Source organism: Myiozetetes cayanensis, unplaced genomic scaffold, assembly GCF_022539395.1.
Source record: "Myiozetetes cayanensis isolate MyiCay16 unplaced genomic scaffold, myiCay2020 scf13, whole genome shotgun sequence".
Classification (NCBI taxonomy): Eukaryota; Metazoa; Chordata; class Aves; order Passeriformes; family Tyrannidae; genus Myiozetetes; species Myiozetetes cayanensis.
Window position 1 is genome coordinate 11,108,830 of NW_026086937.1, and position 26,559 is coordinate 11,135,388.

A 26,559-nucleotide genomic window follows, 5' to 3' on the forward strand; every position below is an offset into this window, starting at 1 on the left:
AGAATCCACTTTGCTAAGTTGGAGGAGAAAGGGCCAAGCCTTCCTTTTGAGGCACTATCTACATTTTCCTTGGTGCGTTTCTCCTGCCCTGAATGCTGTGTGTCTTTTTCTGCACCTCTCCAAGCCCATCTGGCTCCATGGCATTAGCACTGGTTTTTTGTGGAAGACAGATTTGATGGGAAGCTTGAGCATCCTCCAGCAGAAATGAAGGCCCTGATCTGAATATTGAACTCTATTGTGTATTTGTTTGCATCTGCATTAATCAGTCTATATTTTTTTTCAGCAGCTAGCAACCTTTGCATTAAAGTTGCTTGGCTTTAGTTTTCCAAATTTAACATTTTTTGAAGGGAAGCATTTCCATAGTATCATGACTTAGCGATTTGTTTGGAGTCTTTGGGTTGTGACAGGGCACTGACTTTGTGGGCCAATAGTTTTTTGTTGGGTTTTTTTTAGGATTTTTGTGGAACACGTGCTAGCTGCATGCATATTGCACTGAGGATAAATGGGGTTTGCCAGTCAGCTGCTCTGTCGTTCACTGTTGCTTGGGATCCTTGCCCAAAAAACTTCCCGATCTAAAACCTGCAGTTGCCAAGTTATATTATAACAGCTTCTTAGCTGGTGTAAATCATGGAACACTCTTGCCTTAAATGTGTTATGTCAGTGGAGTTAATCTGATTTAAACCAGCTGGGGACTTGGTATGCAGCACACAGAAGTGCAGACTGCATAACTCTTGTCTGTGCTCAAGGCTCATAAATGCCGTTTCAATGTACTGTGGCCAGGCCTGGGGAGCTGGACCAGGGCTTGATCCATCACAATGGTTCTGCAAGGGAGAAGTGATGGGAAGGTTACACAGGGAGAGGACAAGCAGGTTCAGGATTAGGAGGGCCTGCCAGGATAAGGACAATGCTAGCATGAAATGGTCCTGAGACTTGCGGAGCAGGGCAAGGAGGAAGGAGAGCAAGGATGCAGACCTTTTAATTTTCCTTTTCAATAAACCCATCCAGAAGGAATGTTCCCAACTGGCTTCAATCTCTCTAATCACTTGTCATTTTAGTTGTTTAACTTCAGAGAACCCGGCAAGCTTTTAACACCTTCCTGGTGGCACAGGCAAGGGGAGGAGGAGTTGAGGTGAAATAAGGGCTGCTGTGAGCTTCACAGGGAATTCTTGGCCCCCATCCTTGGTCCAAGTCAGGTAGTTTTCAGAAAGAATTAATTTAGCGAGTGGTTATCCTCATCAGCTGGTGGGCCAAGGGAGAGATGTCAGCATCCAGAAGCTTGGGCAGAGCTTTGAAAACTACTGTTTGGTGTTCGACTTCATTGGTTTTGCTGCCTATGCTGCAGCAGGATGACCCTGTGGGAGAAGAAGCAGAGAGAAAATGAGATGTGAGGGAGAAGCAGCTTTGTGGCTTCTCTTTGCCAGCTTGGACAGAGGAGTGGAGTCCATTAGCTCAGGGGAGGCTCTGAAACCTGGCTGAAGGTACTGTGCCTCATGCAGAGTGAGGGTATTTAGCAGAAGTTGACTGAAGATGGTATTTGACAAATTGGAGGCAGCAGGGTTTCCTGACTGTACAAACAGTGGCTCTCTTCCTAGGGAGTAGCATCATCTCTAAACATGGCCTCCTTGTCCCCTGCTGCATTCTTGGGGTTTCTCTCTCACTATCCAGCCCAGCCTGAAGGCAGAAGCTGTGAGCAAGGGTGGGAAGATGAGCACAAGCTGCAAAGGGCCCCTGGGCTCTGCTGTCCTCATGCAGCACACCGCATCTTCCATGTGCTGTAGAGGCACGTGGGGACTTGGTGCCTGAAAATTTAAGAGTTTGGTCTGCAGGTGCATTTGGTAACGTAAGTGGCTTGTAAGAGGACTAAGCAGCAGTGGGAGAAGCGGATAAGTTTCTGCGTGACTAAACAAAGATGTGGAGCTACAAGGAAAGAGAAGAGTGGCAATGATGACTATGTATTGCTGAAATTTATGGCATATCAACGTGGTCTGCTGGAAAAAAAATGGAATAGGTTTGGAGAAGGGCAGTGGCTTCTGTATGGGACAAGCCTCGTTGACTGGGACCCTCCAGTCTGTGGGGGTGCCTGGCCAAGGGAGTTATTGGGTGGTCCATGAAGCCACAAGCCATGCAAGGCAGATGTTTGTACAAGAACTAGGGGGCATCAGAGTTGGTAAGAAGTGGGTTTGAAACAGTGCTGTGATCTATGGAGCTCCTTGCTGCAGGATGTTATAGGTTTTGGATTTCCTCATGGATGAGGACATCATGGCAAGCTTCTGTCTGATTGACACCAAGCCTCAGGGTCTCCCCGAGCTGCAGGCTGCAGGAGCACATTGTGGGGACACGGCTGTGTGTGGTGGGGGGAAACATGGATGGCTGGTGTGGGTGAATAAGCAGCACCATGTCCAGGGAAGTGGCTGCCAGCGGGAGCTGTGCCTTTGGCTTCATAGCTGCTGTCCAGATTTAATGTCTGTGGCACACTGAGATCAATGGGAGGTCCAGTGGTCTCCCTGGCCTCAGACTCTGAACTGGACCTTTTCTTCAGCTCATTGTCAACAGCTGTACTCATTGTTAAGCATAGACCAGATTATAATGATGTTTGTTCAAACTGCTTGCTAATGACCAAGCCCCAGGCCGCTTGGGGTTTGGTGCTGCTCGCAGCAGGATCCAGCTGCTGGCTCCAGCTTGGTCTCCCACGAAACTGATATCAGTCTTTGTCTGCCCTGGGAGTACTGGCCTGGAGACAGTGGTCTCTGTGAGCATCAGCTTTCTCCTTTCCCACCGAGCAGAGCGGGAGGGAGGGCAAAGGCCAGGGAGGAGACGTGTTGGAGCAGGCACTGAGCTGTGCTCTGCTTTCTCAGGGTACCTTGCCTGTGCTGAGGCCGAGCACTCCTGCTGCTGGCTGTGAACGTGGAGAGCCTGGGAGCTGGGGAAGGGGTTAAGCAGAGAGGTATCAGGAAAACAGTCTGTTTACTGGAATAACGCCTTGGCAAATAACTCTATTCTGCTAGCATGCTTCTGGAGAAGCTGGCAGGCAGCATCCTGAAAACATTGTTCGTTGTGTTTGTAGGGGTGTGTGCGTGAGGGTTTGACGCTGCAGCTGTAGTGTTTGAATCTGTACTGCTGGATTGCCCAGGTCACACTCTGTTTGCCCATCAGGTCCCTGCACCTGATGTTTCCCCTCAGCAGCACCCATGTGCAGGGACTTAAAGTGCACAGACCCCGTGTCACACGGTGCATCAGAGCTCTCTGAGATGGAGCCTGGCAGAGGGAGATGGGGAGGCAGCACTCCCTCTTCTTCCTCCTGTCAGCTGTGAAGCAATTCCTGGTGCATGGGGCAGCTGCCCAGAAAACTCAGCAGATTACATTGTAGTAAGTGAGGGTTTTCAGAGCGCATCACTCCTGATCCTTTCCTGCTGGCTGAGCGCTGCCATCACTGCTGAGTCCCATCACATTGGGGTACACAGAGATGCAGTGGTTGGGAGAGCGCTGGGAGGAGAGTTCCCTTGTCCCAGATGTTCCAGGCCTGACTGTGTGTTACCAAAGGGGAGATGTGAAGAGGCACAGAAAAGTGGGGTCTGTGGCAGAGTCATGGGAGACGGCCCCAGAGCCACGTGCTCCCAAGCCACAGTTCCCATGGGATGCTGTAGTAGCTGAAGGGTTTATTTTCTGGCAAAAATGTTTCCATCTTTACAGGGATGGAGGGAGTGTCGATAGTTTCTAGTGTGCTCTCATAACCTCCCTCCCTGCTTCATGCTGCAACCACATGAAAAACATCCAGATTCCTTTTCCAGCCTGTCTCTGAGCTGCACGCACTCATGTCAGATGCTGTTATGGGAAGAGAAGAGGCTTAAGTGATCGATTTGTGAGCAATAGGGAGAGTGGTGCCAGCCATTGTTCCTTCCTGGAGTGAACCTGTTATGCCAAGGGAGTTGTTTTTGTGAACTTTTTGGGAGCAGGCAACAGCAGACCTCTGAATAAGCCCACCCCAGGTAAACACCAGAAGCTTTGGGCTTGTAGGGGGGTCCTTACCTGCTGAGATGAGCTGCTAACCCTGTCTGGCTGCCTGTGAGATGTGCCTCTCGTGGCAGGAGAGCCCCTTGGCCCCAGCCCTGCTGCTATGGAGGTGGCAGGAAGGGCTGCTGTGATGAGGGATGTGGATGCTGCTCAGCAGGTGCCTGGAAGCCCCCTGGGTGCTGCGTCACAGCAGAGACTCCTTCCCTGCGGCCCTGCTGCCTCTGGAGGCCAACACGACCTGCCCCCTGGGGGTAGTGTCACTTCTCATCATTTCTACTGGCTGCCCCTTGCTGTGGTGCCACCATCGATTATTTTTGGATGTCCTAGATCTGTCAGGCCAGGGCAGGCAAGTGTGACTGTTTTCCCCCTCCCCACGGAGCAGCAGGGTCTCATCACCTGATGTTGTGGGTGGGTGCTGCACTCCTCTGTCCCCAGCCAGACCAGCTGCCCGATCCCCAAAGGGTTGGAAGGTGCTGGGGGTCACCCAGCATTGATGCTGGGGCTGCTCTTCACCACAGCCTCTCTCCCCACTCTGCCATGGCTCATTAGAGCTTAGCAGGAAAAAACAAGTACAAAATCTGCCTACAGCCCCTTCCCCCAGTGTGTACAGTTAAATGGGACATAAGCACAGAGAATTTATTGTCCTGTATCTCTTTTTGGTTTCCCTTTCCTTCTCACCTGCTCGTTACTTCACAGCTTTCCATCTACACCGTTTTGTAATTTATAGCAACCTGGAATCAAACCTTATTTTGTCTGATTAAAAAGTTTCCTGCTGCTCTTCCTCCAGCTCCAAGAAGTGTCTTCACACTCCTTCCCCAGCAGCACCATATATTAAACACACAGAAAGCAGCATTTTCAGCTGCATCCTGAAAGCTGTCACATGCTCAGCGATGTTGCTGCCTTGGAGTCCAGTTAAGAGCCAAAGTGTTGAGCACCGCTAAATATTAGTCCCTCAGACCTTGATGGATCACAAGGAGACACTTGGATGCACAGGAAAAATTAATTTCCTGGAACAAAACACATCCATCTCCTGCCGAGTCTTCCCCATCCCTCTAGAGATGGTTGTGGGTTGTGGAGCAAGGCGATTAGAGCGATGCCACTTGTCAATACCTGGAGACATTGCTGCTGCTCCAGACCCCTGAGCTCACCCAGGTGCCTGCTCTGTGTGGGTGGTAGCAATGATTTGTCATCTATCTGGGGCAGGCAGCCTAATTTTTTAATTAGCTGATAGGCTGATTAGCTGCTATGCTGTAGCCACTGCTCTGCTCTACTGGGCACCTAATCAGTGCTGAAGAAACCTGGTTAGTGCCAGGGGCATGTTAGCAGCAGGAGGCACATCCCCCTTCAACTCCTACTCTCCCCTGGTGTCCTGTGTGCAGAGAAGGGAGGCTGCTTGATGGGAAGGGGGCTGCTGGGCTGCCCCAAGGAGCAGAGGAGACCCTTGGCTGCATGGCAGAGGTGAGGACCTGTCTTCAAGCAGGCAACTGGAAGGTAAGCTGCACTGCACCTTAGCAAGCAAGCTCTGCTGGTGCAGGGCTTTGTAGGGTCATCTTCTCTTGGGAGGGTGGGCTCTGGAGCAGCAGTAGGCCCTGAGAAGGGGGACTGCAGGCCCCCAGTTGCCAGCATGCTGGCAGCAAGCTCTGGGGAATGTGCTGTGCTTGCACACCTACAGGTGTGCCCCTGCCTGGGCTGCTTCCCCTGGGCGAGGCTCTCCGGTGCTGCCAGGGTCAGCTGCACGGGCAGCAGTGATTAATCCTGAAAGCAGAGGGGGAGTCTATCTGTGGAGAAAACATGGCCTGGCCAGGGCAGCACACAGCCGGAGAGGAAGCTGCTCACAGCCCTGCTGACAGCAGAAGGGGGAGCAGCCAGGGGCAGCTGGCAGTGGGGGGGCAGTGAGCCAAACCCAGGGAGCCTCTAATGAAGGGCAGGATGGAGATCCCAGTGTGTTTGTGTAAATAAACTGTATGTCTCCACACCGGGATTGCCGAGGCACTGGCATCGCTGCCTGGCACTACAGCTGTTGCTTGTGCCCTGCTCCCTGCTGCAGCTGAGGCATTCAGGGGCAGCAGTCTTCTACTGGGCAGCACTCTCTGGGTTGCACAGGGCCCCTCCAGAGCCTGTGACCCACTCTGTGCCCATGCCTGGCCTTGGTGCTGGCTGTGGGAGTGGAGTCTGTCTTGGCCACGCGTCTCCCTGAGCCGGCAAGGGCAGAGGATCCTGGTTTCACAGCCATCACGGGCAGCTTTGTGGGTCTGTGTGCTGCTGCTGGCAGGAGCACTTCCCACTGGAGTGGGGGCAGCTGCTGCCCTTCTCCAGGTTTATTGACCAGGGCAGTTGTCTGAAAGTTACTGCTGGTCCTTCGCAGCTCCTTCCATCCTTGGGATCTGGCCCTGTCACGATGGGGACAGCCAAAAAAACCTTCTAACTTAAAGAGAAGCAGGGGTAGTCAAAGCCAAGCTCAAAGCGGTGCAGAGAGGAGGAGGGGAAGCTGTCCAGGTGTGCCCAGCGTTTGCAGACCAGCAGACCTGAGCCCTCCAGCCTTTTTGACCCCAACTTGAAGAGCCTGGGCCACCTGGCCCTTTTCCTTTTGATGGTCCAAGTCAAGTGGCAAAATGCACAGCCACCCCCTGGCCCTTCCCCGGACCCTGCTGCAGTCCTGCAACACACAGAGCTGCAGCCAGCAGGGGACACTCCTGTCCCTTGGCTGCAGTGTGTCACCCATGCTGCGACTCTGCAGAATGGTCTTTGAGCTTGTCTGCCTCCAGCAGCTCTCTCTCCCTGCCCATCATCCTGCCCTCGCCAGGCCATTGCCTGGCCACTGCCCCCCTTGCTGTCTCCTGAAGGATGGAGGGGGATCCTGCCTCCTTGTGTTGCCCAGCTGGCTGCTGCTGGCTCCATGGAAAAAGGCAAAGCCATGCACTTCGGTCATGGAGCTCATGTACCACAGCTGGCAATCCCAGCAGTGTCCTCCTTGGTCTCACCTCTTAAGTCTCACCTCAAAGGTGCCAGCCTTTGGCCCCAGAAGTTGCTGTTGTGATGCAGAGGAGGTGCAGGGAGGTCTAAGTGCTCCCATCTAATACGTGCCAAGTACCAGGTTGGACTTGATGATCTCAGAGGTCTTTTCCAGGCTAACCAGTTCTATGATTCTGTGTTGGAGGAGTCTCTCCTCCTTGGCATGGGGTATCAGAATGTTTAGGTCCTTAAAAACAGGTTTGTTGAGACAGGTGGAGCTACCAGTGAAGAGGATGTCCAGAGCAGAACCAAATGACCACCAGCCTTGGTGACAGGTGTTTGCTTCAGGAGTGTGTGTGAGATTTGGGCACAGTGCAGCCTGGTGGGGTAATGGTCTGTCCCCTCCTGCCTCCCACTGCTTGCTTGCAGCATCTCCATTGCCAGACCAGCTGTAGGCAGGATTTTGTTCTCTGAGGGGGTTGAGTTTGTGCCACCTTGAGTCTGTCAGTGGGTTGGAGAGTTTCACCACCTCCAGGAGGTTTCAATTCTTGCTTCTTCTACTCTACAACTATTAAGCTACTGCTCAATTATCAGTGATTTAGACCATACCATTTGCTTGTCAGCTTCTGTCCTTTGCAGATGGCAGCTCTCCATTTTGCTCTTTGTTCCTGGACACAGGTAACTGTTTTCACTCCTTTCACTTCTCCTTGTCAGTGGTGACATACCTCTGCCCCACATCTGGCATGGTTTGTATGGAAGTGGGAGGTTAGGAACCAAGGCCAGCACTTGCACCCCAGCCCTGCACCTGCTGTCTGGGTTCAGCTTTGCCAGGATAGTGACCCTCATACAGAGAAAGTTGTTAGGATGAGTGTAAATGAGTTTGGCTGCAGAACAGCCTCTGCTGCTCTGGGCAGGCTCCCACCTTTGTATTGCCTCTTCATCTGACCCTTCGTCCACTGTCATGTAGTTCTAAATTCACTATATACATTTTTTTCAGTCCATGCTCTCAACTCAGGTTGGGGAAAAGTAGTCCTAGCCCACGGGCAGGTTCAGGGATGCCCATCCAGGTTCAAGGATGCCCAGCCATCATGGCTGCCATCCATCTCTTCTCCTTCCTGTGCCCCCTATTGCCACTCATGGTCCTGCCTGATGCTTCTGAGAAGAACATTTACATGGTCATAGAATCATACAATGGCTGGATTGGAAGGGACCTTAAAGATCATGTTTCCAACCCCCTGCCATGGACAGGGATGCCACCCACTAGATCAGGTTGCTCATCTAGACCAAATTTGCTCTTAAGTGTCTCATCATGTGTTGGTGGGTGGCCTGGCTTGCTGCATGCCCACTCTGTCCCTGCTGTGCTGTGGGGTCTATGCTTCCTGGCAAGGGCTGTCAAACTTGTTGCAGAAGCTCTCCCCTGCCAGAGGGGCTCCTGGGCATCACTCAGAGCATCCAGACAACCTGACAGGCCCCTCAGCACACACACATGGGATGCCTGTCCATGTGCTGGCATAGCTCTGCTGGGTCCTGCCAGAGAATGCGGGGCAGCAGGACACAGGGAGGTGACCTCTGCCAGCCTGTGCCCCTTTGCTGGGATGAGGCTGTGAGATCATACATCCCTGGAACTGGCCTTTCTCCTCTTGACATGGCTGGAAGGAGGATTTGAGCCAAGCCTGGAGCACAGCCCTGCTGTGGCTGCTGGTACAAGGCTACAGTAAAACATTATGAGCTTTTAATGGGGCCAACCTGTGTTGTAAAGCTGTCACTGCTAATGGAGACCATCTCTGCTTTGAGTGGCACAGCTCCCCTTTCCGTGCTGCGACTGGAAGAGCCAGAGCTGAGCAGAATGGAGGGTGATACACAGTATGCCAAAGTTTAAAAACTGACTGTTGAGCAGAACACTCTCAGCCTTTCCCCACATTTCCAGATGGATCCCTCCAAGCAGTTTGTGCCTAAGAGAGCACGCGATTCCTCCACCCCCACATGGCAACCAGGACAAAGCGCTTGATACATCATAAATATTAGTGCCTGGCCCCTTGCCAGTCCCAGTCAGAGAAATCATCTTGACCATTAATCTGAACATGCAAGCTGCATCTGGCAAAGTGGTGCTTAGTGTCAGCCATGCTCAGTTGTATCTGCAGTGTTGCAGTTCATGCTTGCTTTAAAGAAAAGTTAAAAAAAAATAAAAACAAGAAAGAAAGCAAAAAAAGGAAAATAAGAAGCACTTAGTGCTTTCTGGGTCTAATTTCTTAGTGAGTGTTTCCTGGGGTCTCTGCTGGCATAGCATGGGACCAGTGTGTGGGGGCAAGCCCAACAGAGGGAGCGTCTAATGAAGGACAGGATGAAGAACCCAGTGTGTTTGTGTAAATAAACCATGTGTCTCCATGCTGGGCTTCTTGTGGCACTGGCATCGCTGCCTGGCACTGCAGCTGCACTTGTGCCCTGCTCCCTGCTTAGCCAAGGCTTTTGGGGATGGCCAGATGCTGCTGATGGGCAGCACCCTCTGGGTTGCATGGGGACCCTCCATAGCTTTTCACCTGTTGGGGTGCTGGGGCGGGCAGGGCTGGATTGGAGCTTCCTCCAAGCTCAGCTTTCGTTCTCTGCTGTGATTAATTGCAGTTGGCATTCATCTGTAGTTTTAGAGAACAATCGGATGGCGTGCCTCACAGTTGATTTAATTGAAACCTGACGAGGCGTCAGAAGGCTGCTGTGCACTGGGCATAGTTGTACTGGGATCCCTCTGGGAACCCCTTCCCCTGTTCCCAGCTTTGGCAGTACCCTGGAGGGCTCAGGCTCCCCCCGTGTTTCTTTGGGGCTGAGCTTGTGCTGTAGCTCTGAGGTCTCCTTGCCCTCAAGTTTTGTCTAGCATATCTAGCTTTGTCTAGAATATCTAGCTTTGTCTAGATATTCTCAAGTGCAGTAGTGTCAAGGATCTGGAGTTTTACCCTGCTGTGGTATGGGCCACTGGGGAGATTTGGTGTATTTGGGATACATGTCTTGTTCCTTGTTGCACAAATCCACTGCTCTGCTTATTCACATGCTTGAGTTGCACTGGCCATTTCTAAGGCAGTTCAGAAGCCTGAGGGAAATTGCTTTCAGGTCAAGACCTGCTTTAGCCTGTGGTGAATTACGGTGCCTTGGTTTTAAATCTTTGCAAACAGAGGATTATGGTGATGGTAAATACTAGGTAGACCTGGGGATTGCCATACTGCTGGATGAAGGGAGCATGGCCTTTCCCTTTAGCAGATAGAGCATGATGGATGTTAAAAAAATAAATTGAGATACAGCCTGGGTTGTATCTTAGATACTATTTCTCCTTGATTTATATTTATGCTTGGATGCTTCACAGAGTAAGCAGTATATTTCTTGCTTAACCTCAAAGAGCCTTTTTGTTCTTAAATGAGGACAACGTGGTAGGTATGACCAATTGCCAAGAGCCCCGGATTAGTGCAAGATCTGCAAAAAATTCAGAGCTACTGTGCAGCCCAGCATCTGCTTGAAACACAAACAACCAAGTGATGAACATGTTTGAAATGGCGAAGCTGCACTCCTATGCCAGGTGATAGCTGCTGGTGCCTGGCTGTTCTCTGGGTCTCTAGTCCCAGTGGTGGGTTTGGGGGCTTAAAACAGAGCAATGCCTCCTGCTGTCAGCAGCCCAGTGGTAGCCAACAGCCTGTCCTGAGGGTGAGGGAGTGAGGAACCGTAGTGGTGGGAAGGCTGGAATGTAGGCACTGCCCCAGTGACACCAGCCTGATGGGAAACCCTGCCCGTAGGCATGGTAGATGCAGGCAGCAGAAGGTGAGGGCAGTCAGGGCTTGTCGTCCTGCCTGCAGGTACTGGGCAGGAGGAAAAATGAGGGCCTGGTTTGCTAATTGCTGTGGAAGTGGTGGTGACAGGCAGGTGTAGCCTGCAGGGAGCTGTAAGGGCACTTGTGCACAATGAGTGGGGCTGAAACAGGTTGACACAATCCAATTAGTGCCAAGTGCTAAGCAACCTGGCCTCCTTGCTCTTGGCTTTTATAACACATATAAATAGTGATGGCATTACATAATGCCATGGGGGATGGTTCCACTCCACTTCCAGTCCCTGAGAAGGGCTGAAGATGCTCATAGCTTTGCCTGTGGCTGGGGGAACTCTTCTGATGGTCTGACCTGTCGCAGTGTTTATGTTCACTGCATTGCACTGGGCCTGCTGCAATCCATACAGCATCCCCAGATCCACCTGGGACAAACAGCCTTGACAAGGCACATTTCCTGCACCCTCTCCCAAGCAGCATCTCCATCCATCAGTCTCATGTCCTGCAGTGGAAACAGTGACAAATTTGGGCAGAGACCCTGTTGTTGAGCTCAGGCCTGGCCTTCGTAATGATGTTCTCCAGTCTCTCCTTGTTCTTGATTTCCCACTGCAAGTGGAAGATGCTTCCATGTCTGCATAACCCTCCTTGTCTCTGACCATTAGCAAGAATAAAGTCTTCCAGGCTGCTGCAGACTACCAGCCGTGCTGTGCAGGCAGGGCTCTGTAATTTCTGCCTTTAGGGAAGGCTGTGGCAACCTGATGGGAGCTAATGGGCTTGGGCAGGTAATACTGGATGTGTCATGTGGCTGCCTGATGTCTGTGATGGGAATTGCTCTGCTATGTCAGGCCATGGGTGGCTGCTTTCTGGGCTGGAGGTGGGAAACGCTCATGGAGTTAGCACGTTTTTCCAGTAGTAGGTGGCAGAAGTGAGCATGTTTTTTTGTGTGGCTGTTCCTGCAGAAGGCTTGGTTGAAGCTACCTCTTGTTTTTGTCAGTCATATGGAAAAACAGTCTTCTGGAAGGAAGGAGGGAGTGGATAGAAGCAGGAGGTCACCAGAAAGTATTCCTGAAGTAAATCATGCCTAAAATACACAGTGGTAAAGGTTCTCGTGATGGTTGAAGGTCAGTAGCTTGATGCAGAGGTTGCAGCTGGATTGGTTTTGCCCTGACTTGGCTGAGTCTTGCCCAGGGAGCTGAATGCTCACCATGCACCAAATCCTCACTGGGAGCAGTTCATCAAGTAGCCAATGGTAATCACAGGTTACAGTTTTGTCTTATATAGCTGACTTTCCCCCTTTGTGCTTTCAGAAATAACACAGATCATCCAGGTAGACTTGGACCTGAAGTACAAGACTAACATCCAAGACCTGTTTGATGAGTTTGACAACTTCCCAGAGGGAGCAGTCATTGGAATTGCCAGGGAAATGCAACCAGTGTACAGGTAAAGCTCCCTCCCTATGGGGACCAGGGTGTGGGCAGTGAGTGGCTGGTGTGTCTTCTCTTCAACTCAGATTGGGGGCAATGGTCTTCCTGCTTTAATCCTAGCAGGGGAACTTAATCTGAGACTTGTAGGTAGGTATGAGTAAAGTGTACAGTGTTGCTGTTGGTCTTTTACTTGTTCTCGCACATCATCACAAGGTTTTCAGAGCCAAATTCCTGGTTGTTGGTGCCAAAATCTATACCTGGACTACAGTACATCTGCTAGAGGCATTGTTTGCCCAGCCATGCCTGCTGAGGTACTGTGATTGCATTCTGGAGCATCAGTGTGTGTGTTGGGGCTCGGAGGTTCCAGCTGTGAAGATTGCAGAGAGAAAGGTTTAACTTTAGGCAACAATGAGGTTCTGGGTCCTTGGAATATGAGTGCACCTTCTGCTTCCCTCAGGGAAGGCTGAACTGACAACTCTGTTGGTGGTCTGGGCTTGCAAGCATGAGGGTGACCCCATGGGCACTTGCTCTTCAGACCCCTGGTCCACCAGCCAGTAACTGGTGGGAGGTAACAGTGGGAGTCACTCACTGAGGGGAGGCTCAGTCCTTCCCAATCATGGACCACTGGTGGGTTTCAGGGACACAGATATTTTCAGGCTAGTGCTTAAAGAAATTGGTTTAGTTTAGCCTGCATTATTCCAAGGATGAACCTCAGGTTTTGTTTTAATCCAAAGTAAATCAGATAATCAACTCAGGATGCCTTAATGGCTTCTCAGATGATCTGAGTTTGAGCATCTGAGGTGACTTGGCTAGATTTGCTAATCCTAATGGAAAATTTCTTGGAGGAAGACAAAAAAAGTTGAACAGCTCTGTATGTCTTTTCCTTCCCTACTGAAAGCCTACTTCCTTACTGAACCTCCTAAGACATGACCAGCAGCATTCCTAGGCAAAGGCTGAGCTGCAAAGATCTAAAGCAGCCGTTCTTGTTTCATGTGCATCTGGATGGGACAAAGGTGGAGACAAAGGGAAGTTCATCATCAAGGGGATTGATGGTCATTAATCACCACCAGTCGCTTCCTGGTAGCCTAAGCATGAGGTTGCTCAAATTACAGAAGTCACCACTGTTCTTGGGCTGGAAAAAGACATCTCTGTGTCCATATCAGAAGTGTCACCTCCCCTCTTGGTTTGTACTCTTGGCAAGCAGAGCTGGGACTAGAGGAACACGGACGCTGAGGTCCTGTCTCCATAGCGTGGGAGCATGGAGGGCTTCTGTATCTGCTTTGGGTGTGCTGGCAGGATTTTGGTGCCCAGAATGGTAAATCCAGCCCCAGTTAATCACATCCAATTGTTAGAGCTTAAAGCGGGATGGAAGGAGCAGCCTCAGCCAAGTGTGGCCGCGGGGCTGTTGCAGTGTCAGCCTCGGTCAGCACTGCCCGACAGGGCCAGTCCCATTGGTTAGCGCTGCAACCTGGAACGGGATAAATCAGGCGTTTGTTTGCCTGCAATTAGTCCATGGCAGAATCACTGTGTTTTCATCTCTGCAGGGTTTTGCATTATTTCCATGCATGACTAGGGAGTGGGGATGGTGTTGCGCTGCCTGGATGTGGTTTGTGAGGCCGGGCGTGCCTGGAGGGGACCGAGTTAAGCTTTGGGGTGCTCTGCTGGAGAGCCATTCAGCATGGCAGGGGACAAGGTGTGGGATCACGGGGCTGAGCGCTGAATACCTGACCCGAACCATAGATGTGTTCTCCCCCTCCTGCCGCCTGTGGTGGGGACAAACAAGCCAAGCAATAACAGCCCTCACAGGCTACATTTTTGGGCTGAACTTTCTGTTGTTGCAGTTTTGACATTCTGGGTCACTTTGGGCTATGTTGTACTTTTCTTCTTATGTTGTTTTGATCTTCGTGTGAAAACAAGTTCCTGATCCTCCTTGTCGCCAGACCACCTGTCGCGGAGCAAGCCGTGCAAACGCCAGGCTGCCCTCCCGCCAAGCCCTGCATCCCACAGGGCTCGCACCTCGCTGCTAAAAGGGTTTCCAGACACAAACATGGGCTGACAAAGCATGACTGTCTTTGTAAAAAAAACAAAACAAAACAAAACAAAAAACTACTTTGCTATTTTTATTCTTCTAGCAGGATAAAAATGCATTGCAGGTGCGAAATAAGAGGTACCAGCTCCAGCCGTGTGGTTTGCCTCGTGCACAGGCTTGACACATCAGTTGGGAAAGGGGTTGTGGGGGTGGAAGGGGGTTACGAGGCAAGGCAATGGTGGGGTCTCCCTGTTGTCATTCGCGTTTTCCTCCCTATTTCACGCAGCTCTCTGCAGCACCAGCTTTGTCCCAAAGTACTAAGAGGGCTTGGGGCAAGTCAGCAGAGCTTTCCTGAGCTTGCTCACAGAACTGTAAACTTGGAGCCCTGGGGCAGGGTAAACTGGTGGCTGGGAAAGAGTCTGGTGCCATCTTTCCCTCTCTGTAGCAATGAGGAAGATGGATGGAGATAATTGACTCGGCTGTGTTGAATCCTTGTTACCTGCTTGGCCCATAAGAGAAGGCAAATGGGTGTGTTTTGTAGCTGGTGTCCTGTTTTCTGGGAAGCAGCACTGTTCCTGTTGGTTACCTAGCTGGAGGCTGTACTTTCTAGGCACATGTTGGGGCTGCAAAAGGCTCGGGCTGCTGCGCTGGTGCACTGAGCAGTGCTGGGCACAGACGCTCACAGGAAACAGAGGAGTAAGAGAACAGCAAATCGGAAATGTCCCGGAGCCTGTCTGCACATCCTGAAGGTAGGGGAAACCTCCAGACAGCAAAACAGGATGGCATGGGAGTGCTTCCACTCACTTGACTCACACTGAAACAATGCCCGGCCACTGTTTGTCTTGGACAAATGCATTTCTCTGAGCAACAGGATCTCCCGGTCCTCCTGCAAGGCCAGCACTGGGATTTAACTGTTGCACAGTCTGGGCTTGGCCTGTCTCTTGGGTTGCTCCGAGGGGGTTGGAGTGGCCTGTGGAGAGCAATAGCTCCTGCTGAAGCTGGACGTGGATCACCCTGTGGTGACTGGCAGGGCATCCTGGATGCAGAGCAGGAAGTGACAGGAGCTCATGTCAGGTGCAGGAGGTGATCTGAGGTCTGAGGCCATCAACATCAGGTTTACTTCTCTCCACCTTTGGCAGGGGAAAGAGGCACTCTGTCCGTGGGTCAGGCACATTGTCCTTCCTGCAGTGTTTGGATCTGATGTGTGACATCCACGTCGCCTCTGTGGATGGGGTTGCAGACAGAGCTTTGTCCCACAAGAGGCTGCCCCCACGGCGGGGTTGTTGAGGACACAAGTACTATGCACTAGGCTCCTAGATGCCTGTGGGCTTTCCATGGCAGGGCTGGATGCCTCCTGCCAGACTGATGTTTGGATGTTGGCCTGCAAGTAGAGCCTCTTCCCAGGCTGACGTGTGCCTGCTCATGTGTCTGCCTGCACAGGACTCACATGGGGAGCTCTGGCTTTGGCGAGAATGATTTTGATGGAAAGACTAGAATCTGCAGCTGAAGTTTGCATAGTCCAAAAGGCTTTCCATGCAAGGAAGTGCTTCTGCAGAGTCATAACCTTAATTAAAAGTCCTGTTGTCCCCTGCAGCATTTCAGCTGCTCAACCATGCTGGTGGCGTCCTGCTCACCACGTTACAGGGGGTGAATGATGATGCTCTGTATAAATAATTTTGTTGCACTGAGCCTTCCATGCCAAATCATGGCCAATTTGAGGAGTCCAGGCTCTTTCTCTTTAGTCTTGATAAGAAACAAGCAGGGAAGTGTTGCAAATGCATCCTCCAAGCCAGTGAGCAGGTGGCCAGGCAGGTCACTGTCCTCAGGGTGTGTGCAGGGTGTGTGCCTGGTCTGTGGAGCAGCTTAGCCATGCTTCTGGCTGCAGTGGGACTGTGTGATGGCCGGGTGAAGCCTCCCCATTTCAAAGCAGCCCCATGACTGAGAGGAGCAGAGTGGGGAAATACTGCGGCACTCCCCAAAATGTCCTGAAAACTCTCAGGTTACTAAAGGCAGAGCTTAAACCCTTTTCTTAATGAGTTTCCTGGTTATAGATCCCTCTGGTTATGCTGGTGGTGTGTGAGAGGAAGCAGGACAGTGGTATTGATTGCACAGCTGCTCTCAGCAGCCTCGGGCTGACCCCGGGCCACTGTGCCATGCCATGCTCCCTGTTCCCATCCCACAGCCATCCCAACCTCTTCACTTCCTAAGCAGTGCTGGTGCTGTTATTGGCTCTGGGTTACCACCAGTGCCAGCACCACCTGGAGCCCTCAACACTGCCCCTGTGTTGCTCCTCTTGGGAGAGCAATGGTCTGCTGGCAACAGGAAGGACCTAACCCACAGGTCCTCAGATGGGTGCTTTTAGCCCCTTGCTCCATCTGGGGAGGAGGTACCTGCTGTGATGGTGGACCTCAGGAGAGGTCCCAGAAGTTCACAGGTCCAAGAATGCACCCTTCCAGTTGGGGATGGAAGGGTGGCTGCTGCCGCCATTCCTGCTGTTGGGTAAGATCTTCACTGCTGTCCCCTGTGACAAGAAGCTAATTAAAGCTTGAGGCAGCTTGGGAATCCACAGTACTGGCAATGATAAAAGTTTGTCCAAAAGGAAAGGATAGCTGCATCAAAAGGACAGCTACAGACTACAAAGGACCGACACTTGGGTTCTCGTATGGCTGCAAGGCCATTTGCCTTTGCCTCTGCCTAAAGCCTAGGGAGAGCTCAAACAGGGCATTATTTTGTGGAAAGGAAAAGCTTTGTTTCTGTCTGTGATGATGGAGGAGTTGCTGTAAGGTGTGTTGTGTGCTCTGTCACACATTTTGTTTGTTTGAGAGCTGGTAAAATAACCCTGAGAAGCCCATTAATGAGTGGAAGCAGGACTGTGCAGCCTCCAAACGCAGAGGCATAGCACTCGCAGTGCTGGGTGTTTGCTGGGAGATCAGCAGCAGCAGTGCTAAGTCACTTTGTCAGATGTTTGGAAGAGGAAAGGAGTTATCCTGAGCTGTGAGCAGGCTAATCCTGAATCCATGGAGTCAGGCCAGGCTGTCAGAGTCTGGGCTGAGACAGTACGTCCTGTACCTTCTCTTATAATCTAAAAAATCTAAAAAAAACCCAAAGAATGGCTGACACCTGTAAGCAGGGAGCAGCTGGATTCTCTGGCTGCCAGTAGTGGTGGTTCTAAGATATAGCATTGCAGGTGGGCTGCTGCCTGGGATGGAGCTTTCCAGAACTTGACATAACCATCTCCAGCAGGCAGGTCCTCCTGCCTGAGTTTGTCTGGTTTCATGGACTCCTCAAGCAGGGAGGTTGCCCTGATTTGGTGACTTTACTCTTTTCTAAGTGCTTTTGCCCTGTAGGGGCAAGGAGCTGGCTACCACAAAGGGCTCTGTGTTCCCCAAGCCCCTCAGTCAGTGAAGACAGGAGATTTTGTGTGCTGCCATTTCTGCCATGGTGATGTCATTGCTGCCTGTTCACAGTCCTGGCAAGTCCCAGAACCAGTGCGCTTTGGATTTGAAATAATTTCAAGATTTTGACTTGATTTGTAGTAAGTGCTGCTGTTCACGGGGAAAATGGTTCTAGGGATTGTTTGGCAAAGGCTGCTTCCTGGCAAAATTACAGAGCAAGCAGAACCTGTAAGCAACTGGCAGCAGAATTAATTTCAGGAATTCAGCTTTACCTCTGATTAAAAAAATTATCCAAGGAGGTAAAGGGTTGTGTTGTTTACATCTGTGCCTAACATTAATATGTAGGACCTGTTGCACTTATTCCCATTATCAAACAAACTTGAAGTGTCATTTAAAAACAATGAATAAATTGGACAAGATCTGACAACCACAACTATGCATTGATTAGCACAAATGCTATTAGTAATATTAAGCAGCAGGTGAGCTTCCGTGAAGGGAGAGCATCTCCCCTGTTCCTGTGAACCCCATCAGCAGGCAAGGGAGGCCCAGGCAGGCAGGAGAACACTCCGGGAGCAGAGTTCATTCACAGTTGTTAATAGAAATCTACCATTTTGGCAGTAATTAGGCCCACAGTTTTTTAGAGTGCCCCAGTGAACAGGTTGCCCCCGTCCTTTATTACCACTGACAGAGGATGGTCTGACACACACAGCCCATCGCTCCACAGCACCACCAGTGCCATGGGCGTTTGATCTCTAGAGGGAAGGAAAATGATGTGGCCTAGACATGGATTTATGGTCCCACCTCTATTCAGAGGATCATTTTAGCACCAGTGTGGGGTATGAAAATGTTAGGGGTAGCTGCCTCTCTCCGACTGCAGCACAAACTTGGAAGGGCCCACCTTCATTGAAGCTATGGCTTTTGGAGGTGGGAGAGCTGGAGGAAAGGGAGATGGCCTTTCCTGAGGGTTAATCCTGGCTGAACACAGTGATGGTAAGGGGCTGGCAGCTGCCTGCCACAGTGAGGATTAGCCAAGAGGAGAAGAGTACAGGGAGGTTTCTTGGCTGTGCTCTTACTTCTTTCTAAGGGCTAAGGGGGAAAGCCACCATCAGCCTCTGAATGGACTATGCTGCCATTCCCATCACTCTTCCCTCCCCACTGCCTGCACCCTCTCCTCCAGGCAGAACTGAAGCTGTTATGAGTCTCTGTTTACTCTCTCTTCCACTCCATTTCAATCACATCCCCCTGTCCCCATAAGGATACTACATACTTCCCACTGAGGCTCCCATCCCATCCCATCCCATCCCATCCCATCCCATCCCATCCCATCCCATCCCATCCCATCCCATCCACCTCTTTGACCAGCTCTCCAGGGCTCCACAGGTACCAGGCACTAACATGTGAGCAGCTTGGCCAGGGATGGCTTGGTGGGGCCACAGCCAGGTGCCATGTCCTCCTGCCCACCCTGGGGGAGCCCTGGCAGCGCACGGAGCTCAGAGCACGGTGCTTGTGCCTCGTTGCTCATTGCACAGGATCCACCGTGTTTGCCAGCAGCTGCAGCTGGATAGCGCTGGCAGCCATCTGTGTTCTGGCTCAGGAGCTGAGCAGTGTATTTGGAGGGAGCAAGAGCATGCACTTTTTGTTTTAGCTGGTGTTTGGGTTGGCAGGGCTGCTGTCGGTGTGGCTCAGAGAAGGATGCCCATGCTTCCTTTCTGTGCCAGGAGCCCTGTGCCCGGCTAGATGGGACTCAGGTTCCCGCAGCCCCTGACCCCTGTGAGAGAGGCTTGGTGACAAAGTGTGTCCTCAAGGTGCTGGCCTCCTGCTGCCTATCCTGCCCTCCTGGGCAGCTGGCCCAAACTCTGCCAGTGCTTGGCAAGAGGTAGAAGCAAACCGGTGAGCTCCAACAAGAAGATTACTGATTTTGGGACATTTATTACATTCAAAATCTTTCAGATTCCTTATTTTTGTGGCTTTATCCCATGACTGTTGCCTTTGCTTCCCCCTTTGATGAGGGAGAAGCTATGCAGCCTTCCTCCCTGGGTACCTCACTGCATAGGCTCATGCCATGCACATGCATGGTGCACAGTGGCATTCAGAGACCCCACAGCCTTCCAGGAGCATCTTCTAGCCAAAGCCACCCTGGGTCTAGCACAGCATCTCATTTCATTTCATGTCTTTTTGACCTGGCTTCTCAATTCCCCAGCTGCCTGAGGGGATCCCACAGGCTGTCTGCATTCTTGGAGGTGCAGCCTCATGGTGAGGTTCTGCATCCTCAGCAGAAGGCCAGCAGTGCTGTCTATGGGGCCAGTGCTTTCCGCTTGCTGCTGGTCTCCCAGCTGGCAGGAACCCCTCATTCCTGCCTTTCCTGCCAGCTAGGGCACCCAGCTGCTTTACTAGCTGTTTCCAGCTCATCCCAGGAAGTTGTCCCATAGCCCAGAGCTGAAGTGAAGGAGTGGAAGATCAGGGATTTGGACAAAGTCTTCCCCCCACCCACTGTTTGTTCCTTGCTGTGCATGAAAGCAAGAGAAGGACCTGCAGAATACAGCTGGTGGGTGGAGCAGTCCCCTCTGCCCTGGCAGCTGATCCCATCGAGGCATTTTTAAGTGTGTGATGGCAGCTCTGTGAGCTGGGACTCGTGACCGCCGGGCTGCAAGGCAGGGGAGGTGCAGCCACATCGCCCTGTGCTGGGCCAGCAAGGGAAGTCCCGGTGGAAGGAGGGTTTTTTATCTGGGCTGCCTGGGCCTGGCCTTTGAATGCTTGGAAATGCTCTTCTCCAGATGTTTCCTAGCACACACCGGCTCTGTTTATAAACAGCTCCTCAAAGCAAAGCCTGTTGGGGCTGCAGGCGGGTGCTCATGGCAGCAGCCCCACACGGCTCCCTGGTGCCATACCATGGTGTCTGAGGCCACAGGTCATCTCTTTCCCCTCCCATCTAGAGGGACCAGGGTGGTTAACAAAAGCAAAAAATGCCTCCTCTTCCTTTCCCCTCCCCTTCTCCTGCCTGGCAGCTTCCTGCCCCGATGCACCCTGGTGACCGGCCTCTCCGAGCTGCCTTCCTGCCCAGGCTTTCACTGCTGGGGGCACAGAGTGGAGGGCACCCTGGAGCAAAGACTGGTGGAACACTGCCCTGCCTGAACTGCCTGTGTCAGGGGAGATCCCAGCCACTCCAGGGGCTTGGGCCAGGGAACCCCATTGCATCTGGGGTTCAGTTCCTTGGTGATTGTCTCAGGGACACATCCTGACAGCACACTCATCAAGCCCGTTGGGTTTTCTCCCCCATTTTTTGCCAAAATTTGAGGTGGGTGCCAAGGGGTGATGCCGAGCAGGACAGAGTGGTGTGGAGTGCAGGCTGGATTAGATGTTTGGCTAGTTGTGCTTCCCCAGTTCCATCACCTCCAAAGAGAGCACCATAGGCACCACTCCCTCAACTTCCAACGGGGTGCAGGTGCCTTTCAGCCACACTCCTCTATGTCCTGGCCCCTGCAGGACAGCACCAAACCCCTCCATTAGAAGGACAAAAGCCAAGAAAAATCCAGGCTAAACAGCTGCTGCCAGCAGCCCTCCCAGAACACCTTTCCCTTGGTTAGCCCAAGCCCAGCACTGGCAGGACTGTTGTGCAGGGCTGTGAGCAAGTTCTTGAACCGTGGGCACTGTGGAGCTGCCTACAGCTCATCACATTCTGGATCTCACCTCAGCATTGCCCCCTGGGGATGGCCCTACCCTCCCTTCCAGCCCCACTCCCCTGTCGTCCCCAGGCACGGGCGGGGGAGGACAGCCCTGTCACGCCAGCACTGGGAGGAAGGGTGGAACAATTACTGCTTGTCAGTCTGTCTCCTCTTCCTGCAGAAAAGGGCACATTGCTCCTTTCTTGTCATCAGCCCTCGACGAGTAATCTGCTGGGGAAAGGCATTGCTGGAAACTTGAGTCATTTGATACAGATCTGCTTTTGCTCTGCCATGGCCTGGCGATGCTGAGGGCTTGGGTGCTTGCATTTTCCTTATCCTGGGTGCTTGCAGTGGCTGTAATCGCGTCTCTTAGTTTGGGCAGCATGTGTTTGGAGGTAAGAACATCAAAAGAGTCAGCTTCACTGCTGTGGAGCTGGAAAGGTGCACTCTGCAGCACTCCTCACCCTCTCCCTCCTGTCTGCTTCCAACTTAACTTTTTGGGCATGGGGATGGCTTTCTAGGCACTGCTAGGGAGAAACAGAGAGAGCAAAGGTGAGCTTGAACAGCTGAACAGTTATGTTCAGACCCCTGGGCCTGAGCACTTCAGGAGGCTGACTGGTGCATGGCTGGGGCTTGTTCTGCAGGCTGAGCTTCCCTCTAATGCTGCATGGAGAGTGCTTTGCCTTGCAACTTGTGTATGCTCAGGAGCATCCATGAGTTGTCTTTGCCTCTCCCCAGGACAAAACTGCTCTTTGCAGAGGCAGAGCCCTTTAGATCCAACAAAGCACTGCTGCCCATGGGATCCAATGAGGCAGCCCATCCTCCAGTCCCCTTTCCCAGGAAGCATGGATATGACTGCCCATAAACTGGGCCCTCCTTCTGTGGAAAACTGTCGCTTGGAAAAACCCCTTCCATTCTGAATCAGGTGAAAGGGAGTGGTGTAAAGACCCTTAATGAAACAGGAAATGGCAGTGCTTTGAATCTAAAACATCTAAATGGAAGCTGTAAGGAAGTGATGCTGCGTGATGGTTGTGGTTCTCCAGATCAGGAAATAAAAAGTATGTTCACGGTTTACATCATTAATGAGACCACTTTAAACCTTTGGGTTCTAAATCTACACCATCTACCAACAAATTCTCGTTGCCTGGAGCTGCATGGAGACTTTGGTTGGTGTCTGACAGATTCAAAGAGGAACCAGTGGCAGGCTTGGCTTCTTCTTTCTAACAGTGTTTCTCCTTGACATCTTCACAGCAAGGTGTAAAAAAACCCTGCTGTAACTTTCCCGTAAGTGTGAGGGCTGGAAGGAGATGGCAGTGCTGGCAGCCCTGAATTGTCAGAGGGTGGTGGGGGTCAATGTCCCTCCTGCCTTCCTCCAAACTGCAGGCTTGGACAGCTCTCAGGTGCTTATCCTTGCAGCAGAGGATGCTGCTTGAGGGGAAGAAGATTTTCAGACTGAGTGGGAGTGATTTTTGGGGACAGATTCAACCCCAGGTACTTGGGTAATAGCATGAGATGAATTCAGTTCCTGCAAGTGGGAGCAACCAGTGTAAGTATGTTGAGAGGTATTCACTGCCCCAGGGCTGAGGAAGGAGCCAAAGACATTTTTGGGCTGCTTGCTCAGGTAATCAAAATTTTTCCCATTTGAATCCACTTCTGGAGTTAGTTTTATTTATTACTAGACTTGCACCACTCTCTTCTCCTTGGCAGCTGGAAATCAGCTGGTGGAGATTGCATCTGCCAGAGCTGCTACAGCTGAGCCTTCCCAGGGCTGCAAGTGCTGAAGGCACTGCTTGTTTAGCTAATGAGATGTTGCCATTGGATTTCTCTTTTTATTTTTATTTTGAAGAAGTAGTTCTGACACTCTGATATATTTCAAGTCTTCTCATTGCACAGCCTCAGACTGAGGCCATCTTTGATCCGGAGTTTCCCCATAATCAAATAATAATAATGCTGTCAACTCTGCTGTTGAGATCCCATTAACTGCAGGACTTGCAGTTCTGGTGTGTACCAGCCATGGGGACACTCTTGGTGGTTCACCCCAGGCACTGGGTATGTGGTTTTGTCTCCCCACACAGCCGTGTGAGCAGTCACACGATCCTGTGTCCAGCTGGCTCACCAGAATGATGCTGGTAGAAACAAAACGGGCTTTAGGATATGGTAAACAGAGTGGTTTGAAGTCTGGGCAATATCCTGTGCAGGGGGATGGGGAGAAAGGCAGCCCACAAAGCTCTGAGAGGCTGGGTGCCTCCAGGCAAAAGACAAGCACTGCAAGATCCCTTGGGTGGGTGGTAGATCCTGTGCTGTGATCCAGACCTGCCTAGACTTGAGGTGGCTGCTCTTCAGGCTGCACTCTCCAACTCCCCTGTTCCTGTTTCTTCTCTCTTTCCAGGCACACCTTCTGGCAGTATCGCCGCGAGAACCCTCAAACCAAAGTGGGGGAGCCCCCTCCTGATGGGCTGCCAGGCTTCAACAGTGGTGTCCTGCTCCTGAACCTGGAAGCCATGAGGCAGTCCAAGCTCTACAACGAGCTGCTGGAGCCCACCATGGTGCAGAAGCTGACAGAGAAGTACCACTTCAAGGGCCACCTTGGGGACCAGGATTTCTTCACTATGGTAGGGATGGAGCACCCAGAGCTTTTTCATGTGCTTGACTGCACATGGAACCGGCAGCTTTGCACCTGGTGGAGGGACCATGGATACAGTGATGTGTTTGACCAGTACTTCCAGTGCAAGGGTGAGGTCAAAATTTACCATGGGAACTGCAACACCCCGATCCCTGAAGACTAGAACACCCACCACCCCTGGGAGCACCTCTAACTGTAGCAAAGCCTTAGTATCTGCACCAGCAGTTCCTCGGGAAGGGTGGCCAGCTCTGATCCGTTGCATCCCTGGGGAATCTCTAGGGATCCCAAGAACATTCAGTATCCCACAGTCTGTAACCTTATCCCTTCAGGAGGAAGGGCAGTTCAGTTGTTGGAGCAGGATATCCACAGTCACTCTGTCCAGATTAGCTCCTGGCTCTACTTGGGGCATCCATGGTGCCACATGCCATCCATGTCTGTGCCACAGCTGCTGGGACATGGGGACAGACAAGGAACCATCAGAGCCTGTTGCCTTTGCCCATGGCAGGGTGAGCTCCCTGGGTGCCGTGCAGCCTTGCCTAGTCTGACAGTCAGCAGGAGCCCACAGCAGGCACTTGGATTTTCTTTGTCATTCCTCAGTGGCCCATTTCTGCACCTCATGCAGAGCACTGGTCTGGTCCCTCCAGAGAGCAGACACCGTCCTCAGGTCATCTTCCTTTTGAAGCATTCCAGAAAGGCAAGAAGGCTTTAAAGACTGAAAAGCTGCTTTAAATTGGGTTACTTACAAACAAAATTTGAATGCTAGATGAGCTTTAAAGCTGTCCATTGGTTCTTCTTAGCAATAAAAGCTTTACTGCCTTGCCCTAGAAGCGCTCAGTGAGCGTGTACAAATATATTCATTTTTCTAGCTTTGCCTTTAACCTTTTGTACAGGAATAAAGCTGCAGATGTCAGACCTCCTCGTCTGTTTTTTGTGGCACAACTAAGTCCTGTGCAATAGGAGATTTCCTGCTTTTATCATGATTGAGAAGTAGCTGATGTGTATCTGCTGGGCAGTTGAATGTTCCACCCCACATAGCTTTTGCCACATCTGTTCCACGTGAGTGATGCAAATAAACTGGCTGGCATACAAGCTGGATTTTTAAAGATCATCACCACCATAGCTGGGGTTGGTTTGGAAGGAGCTGGGAACTGCCTGTGCTGTGAATGAGTGAGCTTCAGGCATGAGCACGCTGTTCCCTAAGTAAATGTTGCCTCGGTGAGCCCAGCCAGCAGGTGTGAGCTCCTGCACAGGTCTCTGTCAGGGAGGTGCACAGCACAATAACCCCCCTCCAGCCTGGCTTTTACACCCAACCAGCATGTGCCTGTGTGTCAGTGTGTGCATCTGTGTGATGAGCATGTGCAAGAGAGAGGGATGGGGACCTAATTGGCTTAATAATGGTGTGTACCATGTCTGGCAGGAGTGTCCTGGGCTCCTTCCCCGGTGCCCGTGAATGGACTTATCATTACTGAGGGAGAGGCTCTCCTCCCTGGAACTCATGTGCAGAGACATCAGTCTGTGGTAGCGCTGCAGCCCGACCCTGCCCTCTCTGATGTGCTGAACCAATCCATTTCCAAATAGCACAAAAGCTCTGCTTTGAGTATTTTCACATCCCTGGGGAAGGAACAACAAAGAGGGGATTAAAGGAGAGGGAAAGAAGCAGTGGCCTGTTGTGTTAGGGTCACATTTTCACCAAAAAACAAGGTGATCTGGCCTTGCTGTGAGCAAGTGAGAAGCGAGTGAGCTGGGTAGGGACATTTGGATGGCCAGGAGCTGCCCATCTCCCCTCTGTCCTGCTAGTGCCACACTACTGCCCTGTGCTTGGTGGGCAGTTTCACACTCCCATAGTTGGCACTGGCTCTTTGTCACGATCCTGACATGTCCCGGGGCCCCTGCAAATGCCCTGAGCAGCTCCTAGAGAGCCCCACATGCGCAGTCCCTGCCATGCCTGGGATGCTGCTGCAAGGACTTATTCCTGCGCTTGCTGGTCAGGGCACATGGGTGGCACCAGTGACACGTGGGGCCTCACATGCCAGGGCAGGACCTTGCCATCAGCTTGGAAATGGCCATGCTGGAAATAGAGGCCAGGTGGCTTGTATCACCAGCACTGGGGAGTGGTGGGGTGATGGGCAAACAGAGTTTTACCAGTGGCTGAGCAGCTCTAGGGTGGCTGTGGATGTCAGGGCTGGCCCTAAAGTACCACAGTGGGTGCCACATAGTGACACCTTGGTAGCCAGGGCTGAATGGGGCCAGGTGCCCCCCTGCTCCACAGCCACCCCTGGAGTTGGACCAGGTGTTGGGATGACCCCAGAGAGGGATGTCATTCCCTCTCTGTGGGGTTCCAGGGGCTGTGAAGGGGGTACACCTATATATGGCCACTCTAGCCCCAGGCTGAAAACTTTTGTTGAGGTATTTTTCCAAAAAAAACACCTCTTAATATATAATACTGGGGTTTTTTCATTTTGTTCAAAATGGCAATACACTGGAAAACTCACTGCATTTTTTCAGCTAGGAAAAATGTAGTTAAGTGAAACATTTAATTCAGCTTGGATGGTTTTCCCCAGACACCACAGACAGCCCAGTGGCACAGCTCCCACACAGCAGTGCCTGCCCCATCCAGACCCACATGGTCCCTGGGGCCATGACTAAGCACCACAGGCAGCGCGAACC

General features: G+C 51.8%; 1 protein-coding gene across 3 annotated transcripts in view; it reads left to right on the plus strand.

The window, feature by feature from the left end:
• The window catches only part of LSG1 (large 60S subunit nuclear export GTPase 1), a 111,135-nt gene that overhangs the window by 7,896 nt on the left and 76,680 nt on the right, over positions 1-26,559 (plus strand). For 2 of the 3 annotated variants that reach the window (XM_050308706.1, XM_050308707.1), the window contains exons 3-4: positions 12,067-12,199; positions 23,659-23,881. In XM_050308706.1, coding sequence (XP_050164663.1) covers positions 12,067-12,199; positions 23,659-23,881 — 356 coding nt within the window. The remainder of the gene's footprint in view (positions 1-12,066; positions 12,200-23,658; positions 23,882-26,559) is intronic. The other variant, XM_050308708.1, reaches the window with a different exon arrangement.